Here is a 15,905-nt window from a genome sequence, read left to right as displayed (position 1 = left end):
TCAGTGGGGGGTGGGGTGGGGTGGGGTGGGGTGGGGTGGGGTGGGGTGGGAAGGGAAGGGGTGGGAAGGGAAGGGGTGGGAAGGGAAGGGGTGGGAAGGGAAGGGAAGGGTCAAATTGTAGTGCAAGTCTCCATAAATAAAGAGAAGGTACTCGATGTCTTGGTGGGTTTGAAGGTGGATAAATCCCCAGGGCCAGATGAGATTTATCCTAGGCAGTTATGGGAGACAAGAGAAGAGATTGCTATGGCTCTGGCTGAGATTTTGGCTAACATCTTCACTGGCCACAAGTGAGGTATTAAATGACAAGAAGATGGCAAATTTGGTCCCCCTTTTCAAGAAGGTCAGCAGGGCAGAACCTGGTAATTACAGACCCATGAACCTAACATTAGTTGTAGGGAAGTTAGTGGAAAGAAAATTGTGAGGCATGGGATTGATGATTATTTGAAAAGGCGGTGTCTACTCAGAGAAAGCCAGCATGGCTTGGTCAAGGACAGATCTTGTCTGACCAATCTGATTGAACTTGTTTTTGAGACGGTAACAAAACATATTTTCAAAGGAAATGCAGTAGATGTGATTTACATGGTCTTCAGTAAGGCCTTTGGCAAGGTCATACATTGTTTAAAAGGTTAGAGCCCATGGGATCAAGGGCAACTGGCAAACTAGATCCAAAACTGGTTTTGGAATAGGAGATGGAGGGCAATGGTTAAGGGTTGGTTTTGTGACTGGATGACTGTGATTAGTGGTATTCCACAGGGATCAGTGCTGACACCATTGCTGTTTGCAATATTTGTGAATGATTTGGATGTGAATGCAGGTGGCATGATCAGTAAGTTTGCAGATGACACAAAAAGATTTGTGGAGTTGTTGACAGAGTGGAGGGTAGTCTAAAGCCACAGGGTGGTATTGACATAATGGTGAAATAGACTGAGAAATGGAAAATGGAGTTTTTTCCCAATAAAAGTGATGTGCTTGCATTTTGGGAGTGCTAAGGAAGCTAGGACATATATTGAAATTGGTTTATTATTGTCACACATACCGAGGTACAGTGAAAAACTTGATCTGCATGAATGGCATGCAAGACAATTCATCTCACAGTGCAGTGAGGAAGTAAAAACAATAACAGAATGCAGAATAAGGTGTTACAGTTACAGGTGGACAATATGGTGCAAGGTCATTGAATGGCAAGTCCTAGGGAGTATTGAGGAACAGAGGGACCTTGGCGTGCCAATCCCAAGATCATTGAAGGTGGCAACCCAGGTAAATAACATGGTTAAGGAGGCATATGGGATGCTGGCCTTCTTTAGTTGAAGCATTGAATACAAGAGCTGGGAAGTTATGGTCCAACTTTAAAAAACATTAGTCAGATCTCAGCTGGAGTAATGCATGTAGTTCCGGTCACTACACAATAGGAAAGACATCATATTGCTAGATAGCGTGCAAAGGGGATTCACCAGGATGTTGCTGGGGATGGAGCATTTTACATATGAGGAGAGAACAGAGAAGCTAGGTCTGTTTTCCCTGAAGGAGAGGAGATTAAGAGGGGATGTGATTGAGGTATATAAAATTGAGGGGTATAGATAGGTAGACTGCAAGAATCTTTTCCTCTTATTAGAGGTGAACAAAACAAGAGGACACAGATTTAAGGTAAGGGGTAATAGATATAGAGGGGATCTGAGGGGGACTTAGGGAGTGGCGAGCTCCTGGGATGCACTGCTGTAAGGAATGGTGGAAGCAGAGTCACTGACCGCAATTAAGTGTTTAGAAAAGCACTTAAGTCACCTAGGGATTGAAAGCTATGGGCTAAGTGCTGGAAGATGGGATTAACAAGGATTTGTGCCCACTGGTTAGCATGGATGTGGTGGACCAAATGGCCTGTTTCCATGCCGTATGACTCTATGAAAATATGAACTCAATCACTATGGCAACATAAAAATTTACATCCAAATTTGTAAAATGTCAACAATTGCATTTTCTTATACACACTCTACCCAAATGATTGATGGATTCAAATTATAACTTTCATGTTGAAGAATTAAACAAGGGTCATAACACAATTAGGTACTGTCTTTGAATTCTGTTGCATTGAGAAATTTGTGTGTAGATTTACAGCCTGTGCAGAATTTGAACAAATTTGGGAAATTTACTTGAGCTTTGCATTGTGGTGGAAATTCGTTAATAAATGGTATAGAATTAGGCAAAAGATTCAAAGAACTGGAGTAAACAAAAATTTTGGCACAATGTGAAAACAGACTATTCCGTATTTCCTTATGACAAAGGAGGCCATTTCAGCCCATCATGTCTCTGCTGGCAATACAGCAATCCCATTCCCCACAAATTTCCTTGTAAGCTAATTCTCTTCACCTTCATATAGACACTGATTCAGGCATTGCATGTCAATTGCTCATTGACAGGGGAAAGCCTTTATAATGGGATTGATTCCCTCTAGGTTCTGCCTAACATTGAAGAAACAAGGAATGACATGAAATAACTGTATCCGCTCTTCTTTTGATTGTGCCTTTCACAATTTTCTGCCTAAGTGTTTCAGAAGAGTGCATCATTCATCTTTTCAAAACAGATAAAGATGGTAACTTATCTAAAACCAGAGAAGTCCTCTGTGGCAAGACTAACCAAGTTGTAATGTTTCAAGCATTTAACAATAACCTTTCTTGTGTGAACGTCTAGATGACAGATGGTTTCAAATAAATGTGGACCACCTTTTACATATTAGAACTTCCATCTTTTTCTGCTGAAATAAGCAGCTACTGTAGGACTATCCTATCTTCTGTGGTGAATAATACATACCTGTGGTGCTGTGATGAATGCAAAATAACAAGCTTGTATTTCAAATTTCCTTTATTTCTAGAAATCTAGTTGGATTTCATGAATGTCAACAAATCTCTGGTATCTAAACAAATTAATATTCTTCAATGATGAGCAATGACAAAGAAACCATTGGATTCTCTACCTTGACTCATTTTTTAATCTAAAACTCAAATCATGGATTATATACAACAATGGCAAGGCAGCACTTACTGCTCATCTGCAGGAGCTTTGCAGACTTTAAAGACCAACAATTCTGTGGAAACTGCCAAATGCAAAGCATCCAAGTAAGGGTGGCAGATTCCCTTCCCTGTAGGATTAGAAGTTCATGGGATTTTTCAACCACAGAAATTCCTGATAGATTTTCACGTAGCATCTACAAAGTTCTTTGAAATGCAGCTTCAGAACATATCATGATGCAACTTGAAGTTCTAACATCACAGACAAGTTCAAATCTATCCTTAATGCATACTCACTCTTCCTCCAAAAATGACACTAGATGGCAATTAACTGCAGAAACAATGACTAGTTTTTGGGAAAGGAATATTGCGACCAATATTAGAAATGTTCTTTCAAAATGTATAGGTCTTACCTAGCATGCGAAATAGGGCATTCTGATCAGGACCATCAAATGAGATACCTCCACACCTCTGAAAGAAAAAGAAAGTCTGTTAAGTGCAATAATTTTACTCAATAACATTGATCTTTAACTTAGTTTGTAGGTAGATAGGTGAGAGAAAACTCTGGTTGTTAGAAACAGGAGTGCTGGGACAGGAGCAGACACTTCAGTGTTTACTTGTTACACTCCTATATTTAGAACACAAAATACTTAACTTTTTGTGGTCATGTCTGCTTTTCGGAAAATGTGCCACTTTTGCCTGTAGATATATTCATTGGGCACAAAACTGATCTTCACAAACTAACCAATGAAGCAATGCTCATGATAAAAACAATTTGACAAGATTTAAAAAATTAATCTTTTTGAAATTATATTTTACTTAATAAGACTGAACATTTGAATTGTTATCAACAGCCATTGTGGAAATACAACAAACCTATAACCCCTCTTCGAAAACAATCCTCTCATAACACTTTTTCTTATTAGAAACATTTGAAAAAATATACACACACAAAAATCAGGCCAAGTTCAGAAATAAAAAGAATGGATTGGTAAAAAAAACTTGAAGCAGACATTGTGATAGGACAAGAGTATAAGCATGCAGCTTATAAGCTTTTGGTGATACCACAATAAGCTTGAATAAATTTCAGGTCACATTGCAATAAACTGAACCCAATATGATCATTTTATATAAGGGATTAAGAGACCATTTGATCACACTGCCCGGGCTACTGACCATTTTATCATAGTGTGAGGGCCATTGATCAAGAACTGAGGGGCAAGATTATGATCTTAAATCAATTCTGAAAGCAAGTCTGAATGTTAAAAAGGTTTCATATGCAAAGTGACCAATGCAATAAAGTTCAATGACAGGGTGGTGAAAAAGGCATTAAGCATGCTTGCCTTCATCAATCAGTCAGTGCATTTAGTACAGGAGTCGGGATGCCATGTTACAACTGTACAAGTCATTGCTGAGACCACACTTGGAATATTGTATGCAGTTCTGGTTGCCCAGCTATAGGAACAATCATTAAGCTGGAAAGGGTGCATAAAAAATTCATAAGGATGCTACCGGGACTGGAGGATAGAGCTACAAGGAGAGGCTGGACAGGCTGGGACCTTTCTCCCCTGAAGTATTGGAGACTGAGGAGTGACCTTATAAAATTATGTAAAATCATGAGGGGCATAGATAAGGTGAATGGCCACAGTCTTTTTCCCAGGGTAGGGAAGTCTAAAACCAAAGGGCACAAGTTTAATGTGAAAGGGGTAAAATTTAAAAGGGACCCGAGGTGCAACTTTTTCACCATAGGGGTAGTGGGTATATGGAATGAGCTGCCAGAGGAAGCTGTCAAGGTGAGTACAATTACAAATGTTTAAAAGACATTTGGATAGGTTCATGGATAAAAAGGGTTTAAAAGGATATGGGCCAAACACAAGCAAATGGGACGAACTCAAATCCCATTTGCCTGCTTGGTTGGTGTGGACAAGTTGGGCTGAAGGGCCTACCTCCATGCTCTGTGACAAAGCCACCAACATGGCAGAAATGGAGGCAGGTTATAAACAGAGAAACAACATAACTTGAGATCGGAAGCAAGAATACCAGAGTTAGCAGATATGACTCAAACACACTTAAACACAGAGAAACATTTTGCTTATTCTTAGGTACTGTTGCTGGAGTATCTGCTTTACTGATTTCATAACAATGAAGTTGTCACACAGTATGGAGCTTTCCAAGAATTCTGACAATGCCACATGTCCCACAAATGTACTCAAGCAGGTTAAAAATGCATTGCAGCCCATGTTCCTGTGCAAGCACATTCAATATTGGCATTCTTGTCATTTCCAGTTGGGAAGGAATTATTTTGAGCCTAAACAAATCTACATGATTGGCTTTAGTTGGACATAATCTTTTAAAATTCAGGCAGCAAGACATCAGAAATCTAGGAAGTTACAGCTGCTCTTTTTAATCAGGTAAGGTTGTCTTTTTTTAAGAAAATATAAAAGAGAGATTAAACCTAATCTGGAACTCCTTAAAAAGAAAGCAAGCAAAAACCATTTGAAACTTTCAAGCCACTGCTTAACAACAATGTGTGATATCGGGCATTTCTCTAAAGTACTGCTTAAGTTACAATGATAAACTGTAGCATCCAGGCTGAAATTCAAGCCTTTTTAAACACTTCAAAGCTATCCTTCAAGAGTTTTTTTTCTAAAAATGCATCCAAAATGACAAATCAGAAAATTGTGTCAAGAACTTATTGTCTTCAATTGGTAGGTATGTAATGTGTAAGACTTGGTTGTTTGTGGTACTCATTAGAGTGCACTTGATTCCATTAACCTCAACCAGAATTCAAGAGAAACCAATATTCTCCCATGTGTTTAGCACTGGCAACCAAAGGTGCATTTTTTCCCTATGTGACATCATTGATTACTTCTAGCTACTGGACAACATGTGCCTTCTGGTTTCCTCCCACATTCCAAAGACATACAGGTTAGGAAGTTGTAGGCATGCTATGTTGGCGCCAGAAACGTGGCGACACTTGCTGGCTGCCCCCAGAATACTCTACGCAAAAGACACATTTCACTGTGTGTTTTGATGTACGTGACCTTATTATTTTATCTTACAATATCCCAGGGCACTTCATATAAGTTTTATTTGGCCTGAATGCAAATTATGAAGAAAATATATATACATAATGTAGATGAGATAAGGGGTTGGAGAAAGTGAAATCACAAAGCAATAATGGGGATCAGAAGATCGATGCAGATCTACATACAGGATGGAGTGAGAACAGAGTTGTGGTCTCAAGGCAATGGAGAAATAGTACCAATATTGACTCTGCAAAATCCTCTATATTCACTGGAAGGATAAGCAAACCAATGTTAGTATCTTCTTTGAGGCCAACATCCCTCATACTGAAGTCCTAGTTACATTCAGTTTTATACATTGGGCAGGCCACGTTGCTCACATGCTCAACACCGGAATCTCAAAATGGATATCCATTCCAAACTGGTGGACAAACAAAGAGGTTCAAAGCCTCCTTCAAGTGCAACATCCCAATTAATTGATGGGAAGTTCTTGCCCATAATCACTCAAAATGAATGAGCAGCATTCAGATGTCATTGAGAATTTTGAGGCCACACATCAGAAACTTAGAAGCTTTGCATAAATAGTGGAAAGAGTGCACCACTTCACAAACTACGCACCCCATCGGCCATCATCTGCCCCATCTGTGGTTCTCAGATTAGTCTCATTAGCTACCTCAGAACCCACAAAATCAGACGGTAAGGCAACCATCCTCAATCTCAAGGGGCTGCTGAAGACAAAAGGATAGAGGAAACAAACCACCCAAAAATCAGTGTAGCTTGGTTTCAAAGTCATAGTCAAGTTTATTGTCATATGCACAAGTACATGTATGCACAGGTGCAATCAAAATCTTACTTGCAGCAAGTAGGCACATAGAATCATATAAGCACCATTCACAAGAAAGACAAAATTAAACATAAATTATACACAATTTTTTAACAAGGAAGAACACAATTAGAGCCAAAAAAACGGTCCATAATGGAGGCAGAAAATAGGCCATGTAAAGACAACACTTAATCTGCCATCTGACTTTTATTTGAAAAAACACACAAAGCTTTAAGTTAACTTAAAAATAAACAACATTGCTTTGTTTAGCCCATGGCTGTAGCTTTGTTGGTGCACAAAGAAACCAGAGGACACTGTCTTTTAGTGTAAAGATGAATATCCTTTCACCCATTTGACTGTGTATAGCATTTTGATTCCACCAACTCTTGGGAAGTAATTGCTGAAAATGAGTGCGAAAAATCACAGATCAGTCAACCAGACCTGTGCTCAACTTGATTTGAATTCTTGTATCAGGCCTTCAAAGTACACACAAATTTTAATTAAATCAAAATTCTAACAGAAATTGCAGCTGCTTTCTGCATTGTGAATTATATTCACACTATTTGTTTCAGTTAAAAGTTGATGCAAAACTCTTTTTAGACGATACCATTGAAATTATTCATGACTCCAAGTTTGTTCAATTACATCGTAATAAACAATAGAAATTTGCAAGCAGTTTAAAATATGCATTAATAATTCATGCTCTTCACTATTGTTCTAATATAGGCACTTTTCCATAAGTGAGTTTGCTCTCCTCAAAAAGATTCAACATTATAATTGTTTTTGTTAAGTGACAAAAATATTTGAAGACCTATTCAAACTTTCGCATTTCTAGAGAAGGTTAATTGTTCATTAATTTTAAAGCACACAGCAAAGGTTGTTGCTTGGTGGGTGAGGGAGAAGATTTAAGGTGCAAATTACTCTTAAATTGTTAAGAACTTTAGAATTGGAACTCCTGAAATGCAATTCCATGAATTTCAATCAATCATCACTGATATTTTTTAAAATCAGCAAGCATGAAGTTAAGATTTTGTTCTTAAATCACTCCCATTTAAGTGACATATAGTGTGCAGCATGAAACATACAGAGCAGACTTTTTTTTAAGAAAGCCTAGAAAACATCATCTTCACCCAGTCTGCCAGTCTTGCTTCAATGTGGTTGACACTTATCTGAATTTAGTCTGTGGATCACTCATTTTCACAAAACCACTACAAAAGTGTTTCAGAGTTTCAAGAAAAAGACCAATCACCTTCTCAAAATGTTTTTGGTTAGAAGCTGGTAGGTGATAGGTGGAACCAGATGGGGAGGCAATGATGGGCAGATGGAACTAGGTGGGGGGGGGAGGGAGAGAGAATGGGACCTAGTAGGTAATAGGTGGAACTAGATGGAGGATGATGGGAAAAGCAAACAAATGGAGAAGAAAACTATATGGACAGGTGAGTCTGTGTGGGAGGAGAACACCAGGGATGTGGATTACCTGAAAATGGGAAATTCAATGTGCATACCAGTAAGCTACTCAAGCTGAACATGAGATATTCTTCTCCCAAATTTGTATTTGGCCTCTCCATGGCAATAGAGAAGGCAGGGAGTAGATGAGTCAGCACGGGAGTGGGAAGGAGAGTTAAAACGATATATAACTCAAAGTTCGAGGAAGCCATTGTGGACGGAATGCAGGTGCTTTGCAAAATGGTCGTCTTTTTTCACTAAAGTGGAGGAGGCCATATTGCGAGCACCTCATGTAGTAGACCAAGTTGGAAGAGGTGCAGGTGAACAAATGCCTCACTTGGAAGGGCCGCTTAGATCACTGGTGGTGGTGAGGGGAAAATGCCAGGAGACATGGAGAGGTGGGTGGTGAGGGATGAGCAGACCAGGGAGTCACAAAGAAAGTGGTCCCTGTGAAAAGCAGGGGGGGGGGGGGAAGAATATGACATGGTGGGATCACATTGGAACTGGTGGAAATGGCAGAGGCTGATGTGCTGGATGTAGAGCTGGTGGGGTGAAAGGCAAGGACCAGGTGAACTCTATTGAACTCTACTGCTGTTCTGTCCAGGGGGGGGGGGGGTGGAGGAAATGTTGGAAAAGTTATGCAAGTTAGGGTTACATTTATCAGTAGCATCGAACTTCCCAAGGCCTCTCTTTTTAAAAAAAAAGCACATATCAAGTGTCAACAATGCTAGAGGAGAAGACTCAATGGGCCAAATGACTTACTTCTGCTCCTTTGTCTTGTGATCTTGTGAAAAAATCTGGCCTAATGTTCCGTCTCTAGACAGGTAGACATTTAATTATCTATAGAAATCAGTTCTCTTATACCAGTTTAGGATTCCTTTAGCAATTTTCAAAATTAATGGACAAAGCATGCTTAATCCAATGCTCCAGCTTGAGGGATCCAAGCAGTGGTTCTTAAGAGGGACTGTTAATGGCCATTAAAAAGGCAGGAATATTTTAAGTGTAAAGTTGCATCAATGCTTCCACTGCCTGTTCAGATGTTGTTTCCTCCCCACTGTCTGATCCTCTGCAATATCCACCCATCACTGTTCCACTTCAAATCAACTTCCAAATTATCTTTATTATTCTTACTAGTCTGCATGATATAACCACTAAAATTTCAACACTCAAAATGTACGAGTAGCTCGCAGATGGTATGAAAATTAGCCTTGGCTCTAAAACTGGATGGACTTCACAATGCAGATATAGACAGCTGGTTGTAGCTGGACTTTACAGAACAAGTCAGTACTTTGCCTTTCATATATCAAATTAGACCTCAGGAAGACTGTAAGGTACAGTGCCCAGGCCATTCCTACTGAAAATACATGCCCTGGCATTTACATTATAATTAATTTAATCCCAAACTTCCCCTATAACAACAAAGCTACAAGGGAGACATTGATAACTTTGAGCTCTGTACCATTTTTACAGGTAGTCTATGAACGCTACCAAAATCCTCTTATAAATATGCACATTATGATGGTCCAATACACATTGAATGAATGTAGAATATAGTAAACAAGTAGCTTCAGGTAGCAGAGTGAATTGAAGAATGGACACATGGTACACTTGGAATAAGCTTCATGGTTAAACTTTGATGATCTGGCATGTACTGGACTTTGGTGACAACAGAGCAGCATTTCCCCCCATGGATCATTCCCTCCTCCCCCAGACTCACCTAACACACTTTAAGATGTTACACAGTATGATAATTAATTTTCCAGTGAAGCCGGTGAGTTTCAGGGAAAGTGTGGGAAACATCATCTGTGAGCCAGATACCAAACTATTGAGATTTCCTAATAGTTGGACAGCAGATTATTGGACTTCTACTGAACAAGCTATATTGTTTACAGAGAAAAAACTCAGAGGCAGAGCAACTGCACCTACACAATTCTAGCACATTTAACAACCTTTGCTCATTCAAAGAAATATGAAGATATGGTCCTCAAATTATGGTATTAGTTTCCATTGAGGGAAAAGCAGGAAGACCATTGAAGTTAGGCAGGTTGCAAGAATTTATCATCAATGCAGAATTTTTCATTCAAACGTTTGATGTTATGCACATCATCACAGCAGAAGGTTGGCAACTTCAATCTAACCCACTGGCCGGGCTCACCCTGCCTCCCCACATGATCACAGGGAAAATTAGTTTTCAACTCCCACATAATTAAACTCCAGTGTGTCAGAAAACAAAATCGAGTACTTTTTAAAAGCAAGAACTCCACCCCATTGTGTCAGTTTGTTGTTGTGCAAAGACTCAGCATAGTAATTATATCAAATATCTATTAATACTGCAACCACAGTATCACATTTCTCATCTTCTACATCTTAGAAGCTTCTCTCTACAAGTTCCAAATGAGGCTATTGAGTCTGCAGGCTCAAATCCATAGGATTGTCTCAGGAAAAAGAAAATTCAATTTCCTATGGAATTTCCCCCCCTTTATATCATTGAGTGCAGGCCTCACATTTTTCAGTAGTGACACCTATTCCCAAGCACAGCAAAGTACAACAGAGACAGATGTCTTTCAGGATGATACCATATCTGAACAAACCAGTCTGTCCTCCTGGGGCCTGTGAATTGACAAACTGGAGAAACAGAAGCAGGCAGTCACCATACTATGTTCCTGAGCCATTTAATAATCCAGCACTGGAAGGTATGTGATCTCATGCCGCTTGATAATCAGAAATATGCCTCCACACTTAGAAGATGCCATCATTTAAGAGACACCTTGGATGAGATACCATAAGAGACTATGCAATACCACAAACACATTAGCTACATTTACATAATTCACAGGGAAATTGAAAAAAATGCAATATGTAGAGAGTTTAATTGAGAACGGCAGACAGGCAACTTTGTTGAAACAGACTGAAATGTTGGTCAAAGCATTAATCCACTGATTTTTCCACAGACTTATTTATGCAAGAAGTAATCTCATCAGTAGAGTAACAAACGCACATGTCTTCAGGCTCCAAGTTTCCTTCTTTCTCTATTGCCGAAGGTTATGCCTGGACGGCCAGCTGCATAACATCTGCCCAATTTACCCTACAGATCCTGGCAAGGTTAATAATAGGGGACTAGTGTACTTACCCACACTCATCAACGGCCAATTTAAACATTTTGATGATGTATTCTACAGAACACTAATGGACACAGAAACTTCAAAGTATTGATGTTCAACAGCTACTTGTGGTCATAAAAGGATATTCTTCATCTGCATACTGCTTTCTTTGCAAGTCACTATGGGTTACAGTATCAGGCACTTGAATGCCCAATCTATTTCCTGCAGTAAGTGAGCAATGAAGAAATGGAATATTTTAAGTTTGTCTGCCACTTTGTCTTGGAATAAGGGAATGATGGGTATGTACAGCAATTATGATGCCCTGCAATTTTGAAAACCGTGGAACAAGGTTGGAGTGTTGTGCTCTCCAATTCTGCTGGCTTCTCTATACGGGAAAAGTGCTGAAAGTATTTGAATAAGGACACTGCTTCAGTCTGTTGGATGCATTGGTACAAAGCCAGTTACTTTCCTAATATATGCAAGTCTCATTTGGTAGGTGCACCTAAACTCACAGACATAGCTCCTATAGCAAGGTCGTCTGCTCCAAACACATCCAGTCTGACTGCAAGCTCCTCTTTCCCTAATCAAATAGTACCACTGGAGTTCAAATGCACGGCCACAACAAGTGAAGGACTGGCTTGCTACAACTAAATATCAGAAGACATCAAGACAATTCCAAGGGCACTCAAGTTGCAATGCAAGTAAACAGGAACTATACAGCAACTGGAACTATGAAACAAACCACAAACAAATTGTGAGACTTATATACATAATCTATGAAGCAAGAAAGAAACAAGATGAGATTATCTAAAAACCAAGAATTCAAACACAAATTTAAGCAGCCATTTCAGAGGCTAGGTCATTAAAACAGCCACTTGCCAGTGATATGGTGGAGCCGTGCTTCAGAGGAAACAATGAATTTCACAAAATTTAACACAAAATAAAACAAAGCATAAAAGATTTAACACATCAAAACTCTTTAAAACCTCTGAAAACAATTATTTTTTTGACTACAGACAAGGCAAGCTATTCACCAGTTTGTATTACAGTTTTTAGGCTTAAGATTTTAATGAAAACTGATTAAAATATATAAAGAACATTCAGTCATAGGAAAATAACTCCACTGCTATTAGAAACTTCACATACATCTGTAAACACATCACTTTAAAGGCATCCATTCATAAGTATGGAAACTACTGCTAAAAGGTAAGCCCTACTTTGAGGGTTATGGTGTGGAAAATTGAGTGGAGCACTTGGTTACACTAGTTCCATAATTTAAATTGTGAAACCACCAATGTCATCTACTTCCAAGATGTGTTTTAGTAATACAATGTTTTATGATATGATGGCACTAAAATCCCTGAAAACTTGTGCTGAAAGACAAAAGTTTGGCTTAGCTGTGTTGCCTTGACCATACCAAAGTTGCAACAATACTCCCTTAATGGAATTTGTAGCACTCATTCTTTAAGTATTTAAAAGGATCACAAATTTAAGTACATACACATCCCTGAGTGTACACTACCAAAGCCTTCAGTGCAAGTAAAAAGGAAAATGACAGCAGCAGTATCATTTTTTTCTGGCCTATGAGGCATCGTATTATATCCAGAATCAAATTCCTGGTTACACTTACAGCCTTGTATCAAACACAAAAAAATTAATCAAAGAACAGCATTAATTCCATTACAATTGAGTTAGGTATACAAATTTGGGTATTTAAATGAAAATTTAAGGCCACAGTTAATGCCATGAGAAAGAAAGGTTTGTTTTCTATTTGTCCAGTTATATGAAAAAGTACCCAAAAAGTGGATTTACTCATTCACAAATTCACATCTGTGCAATTCCACCACCCTCCTTTTGATCTCAAGATCTGATAAATTGCCCATATTAAATTGCCATCAAGAAAGGCAGAAGTGTCATGGAACAGGGGCATCTTGATATACAAGTCTTAGGATCCTTTAAGGTGGCAGCACAGGTAGACAAATTGGTTAAGGAATTACATGGGATACTTTCCTTCATTAGCCAGGGCACAGAATATAAAAACAGGGAGGTTATGGTGCAACCATATAAAACATTGAGGCCTAAGCTAATGGATGGATGGGCATGATTGCACTGGAGAGAATGCAGAGGAGATTCACGATGATGTTGTCTGGAATGGAGTGTTTCAGTCATCTGGAGAGACTGGACAGCTGGGTTTATTTTCCTTTGAGCAGAGGAAGCCAAAGAGGGGACCTCATCTGATTATGAAAGGCAGAAATTGGGTAGATAATGGGAAATGTTTTCCCATAGCAGGCGTGTCTCCTAAACCAGAAGACATTGGTATAAATGAAAGCAGTAGGAGGTTTAAGAGTTGATCAGAGGAAAAATTTTTTGTTCACCCAGATGATGGTTGGAATCTGGAACATGCTGTCTGTGGCGGAGGCACAGATTCTCATAGGACCTATGTATCTAGATAAGCACATCAATCTCCAACACCCTGAAAGAATTGCAAGAGCGAATGTTACACAAGTATCAGTCCAAAAATTTCTTTATAACACTAACATTATAAGGCAGCTTAGCATAAGAGCATACTTATTTAAAGGAACATTTCATTAAAAAATCCTTTTTATTTAAGAAATATCAATGCAAGGTTGAGCGATGTGTGTTTTAAAGAATTTCTTTTGCCAAAATGCAATAACCCCAATTAATTATTCTATAAAGTATGCATTTTGATTAGTAATCTACATATTAATTCAGAACTTAAATGAAACTCATCTGTCCTATGTAGCTGCAAAGGCTCACAATTAAAATCAGTTTTAGTACAATTAACAATTTCCAACAGTTTTGACTTTCCTAATTGAGAATCAATTGCGAGTCCTACTGGGGGTTGGAGTTGGAGTGGGGGGAGGGGGGCGGTTGGCAGGGAGATGGTGTCCACATTGATAGTTGCGGTAGGAATCAAGATAACATATTGGTGTGAATATTGCAAGTTTTTGTTTTAAAACTTAATTTTCCATATCCTAATTCACTCCTCATCCTGTTCCCATTTTCTCATCATGCATGCCGACTTACATTAGTTCCACTTTAACTTTCTCATCCTCATTTTCAAATCCCATTACAGCTTCATTTTTCTTCGCCTCTGCACCTTCCTACAGCACCACACTATTACATCCTCCAATTCTGTACTTTGCATTTTTCACCTGTGGCTGAGCCTTTACCTGTTAAAGGCCCCAGGAACTAAATATCCTTTCCTAAACCTCATTGATTCTCTGCCGGTCTCTCTTTTAATGTGCTCCCAAAATCCTGCTTTACAGACCATCCATTCTAAAAATTCCATATATACACTGATGTTCAATTTTTTTGCCTACAAAATGCTTTTGGATTTTCTACTATATATAGAAGGGGTCATGAAAAGCCCTTGATGAGTAGGATTAAAGAGAATTCCAAGGCATTCTACATATACATCAAGAGCAAGAGGAAAACTAAGGAGAGGGTAGGACTGCTCAAGGATAAAAGAGGTAACTTGTGCTTAGAGGCGGAGGACAGAAGCGAGATCCTAAATGAGTCCTTTGTGTCAGTACTTATCAAGGAGAAGGATGTAGAGGATAGTGAGATCAGAGTGGAACATGCTAAGATGCTGGGGCATTTTGAGATGAGGAAAGAGGTAGATTTCGGTCTCTTGAAAAACATTAAGGTGGATAAGTCCCTAGGGCCCAATGGGATATACCCCAGGTTATTGAGAGAGGTGAGAGATGAGATTGCTGGGGCTTTGACTAAGTTCTTTGTATCTTTGTGTGGTGCTGGAGGACTGGCAGGTTGCTAATGCTGTTCTTATGTTCAAGAAGGGAAATAGGGATAATCCTGGAATTAGACCGGTGAGTCTCATGTCAATGGTAGGGAAATCAATGGAGAGGATCCTTAGGGATAGGATTTATGAACATTTGGAGAAGCACGGTCTAGTTAGGGACAGTCAGCATGGTTTTGTACAGGGCAGGTCATGTCAGACTAATCTGATTGAATTTTGAGGAGGTGACGAAGATGATTGATGAAGTTAGGGCAGTGGAAGTTGTTTACATGCTGTAAAGCATTCAACAAGGTCTCACGTGGTAGGCTCAGCCAGAAAAATTGGTATGTATGGGACCTACGGTCACTTGGCTGATTGGATCCAAAACTGGCATGCTCAAAGAAGAGTAGTGGTGGATGGCTCTTATTCTGGATGGAGGTCTGTGACTAGTAGTGTTTTGTGGGGATCTGTACTGGGACCTCATTTGTCATTATATACACAGTGGCATGCAAAAGTTTGGGCACCCCTGGTCAAAATTTCTGTTACTGTGAATAGCTAAGCGAGTAAAAGACGGCCTGATTTCCAAAAGGCATCAAGTTAAAGATGACACATTTCTTTAACATTTTAAGCAAGATTACTTTTTTATTTCTATCTTTTACAGTTTCAAAATAACAAAAAAGGAAAAGGGCCTGAAGCAAAAGTTTGGGCACCCTGCATGGTCAGTACTTAGTGACACCCTGTTTGGCAAGT

At 39.2% G+C, this 15,905-nt stretch overlaps 1 protein-coding gene across 2 annotated transcripts in view; it reads right to left on the bottom strand.

Annotated features, from left to right (window-relative positions):
- Nucleotides 1–15,905, bottom strand: part of LOC127574994 (cAMP-specific 3',5'-cyclic phosphodiesterase 7B-like) — a 141,829-nt gene that overhangs the window by 113,169 nt on the left and 12,755 nt on the right. For both annotated transcript variants that reach the window (XM_052024571.1, XM_052024572.1), the window contains exon 2: nt 3,413–3,470. In XM_052024571.1, coding sequence (XP_051880531.1) covers nt 3,413–3,470 — 58 coding nt within the window. The remainder of the gene's footprint in view (nt 1–3,412; nt 3,471–15,905) is intronic.

This window comes from Pristis pectinata, chromosome 10 (genome assembly GCF_009764475.1).
Source record: "Pristis pectinata isolate sPriPec2 chromosome 10, sPriPec2.1.pri, whole genome shotgun sequence".
NCBI lineage: Eukaryota > Metazoa > Chordata > Chondrichthyes > Rhinopristiformes > Pristidae > Pristis > Pristis pectinata.
This window is presented reverse-complemented; position numbering and strand designations above follow the sequence as displayed.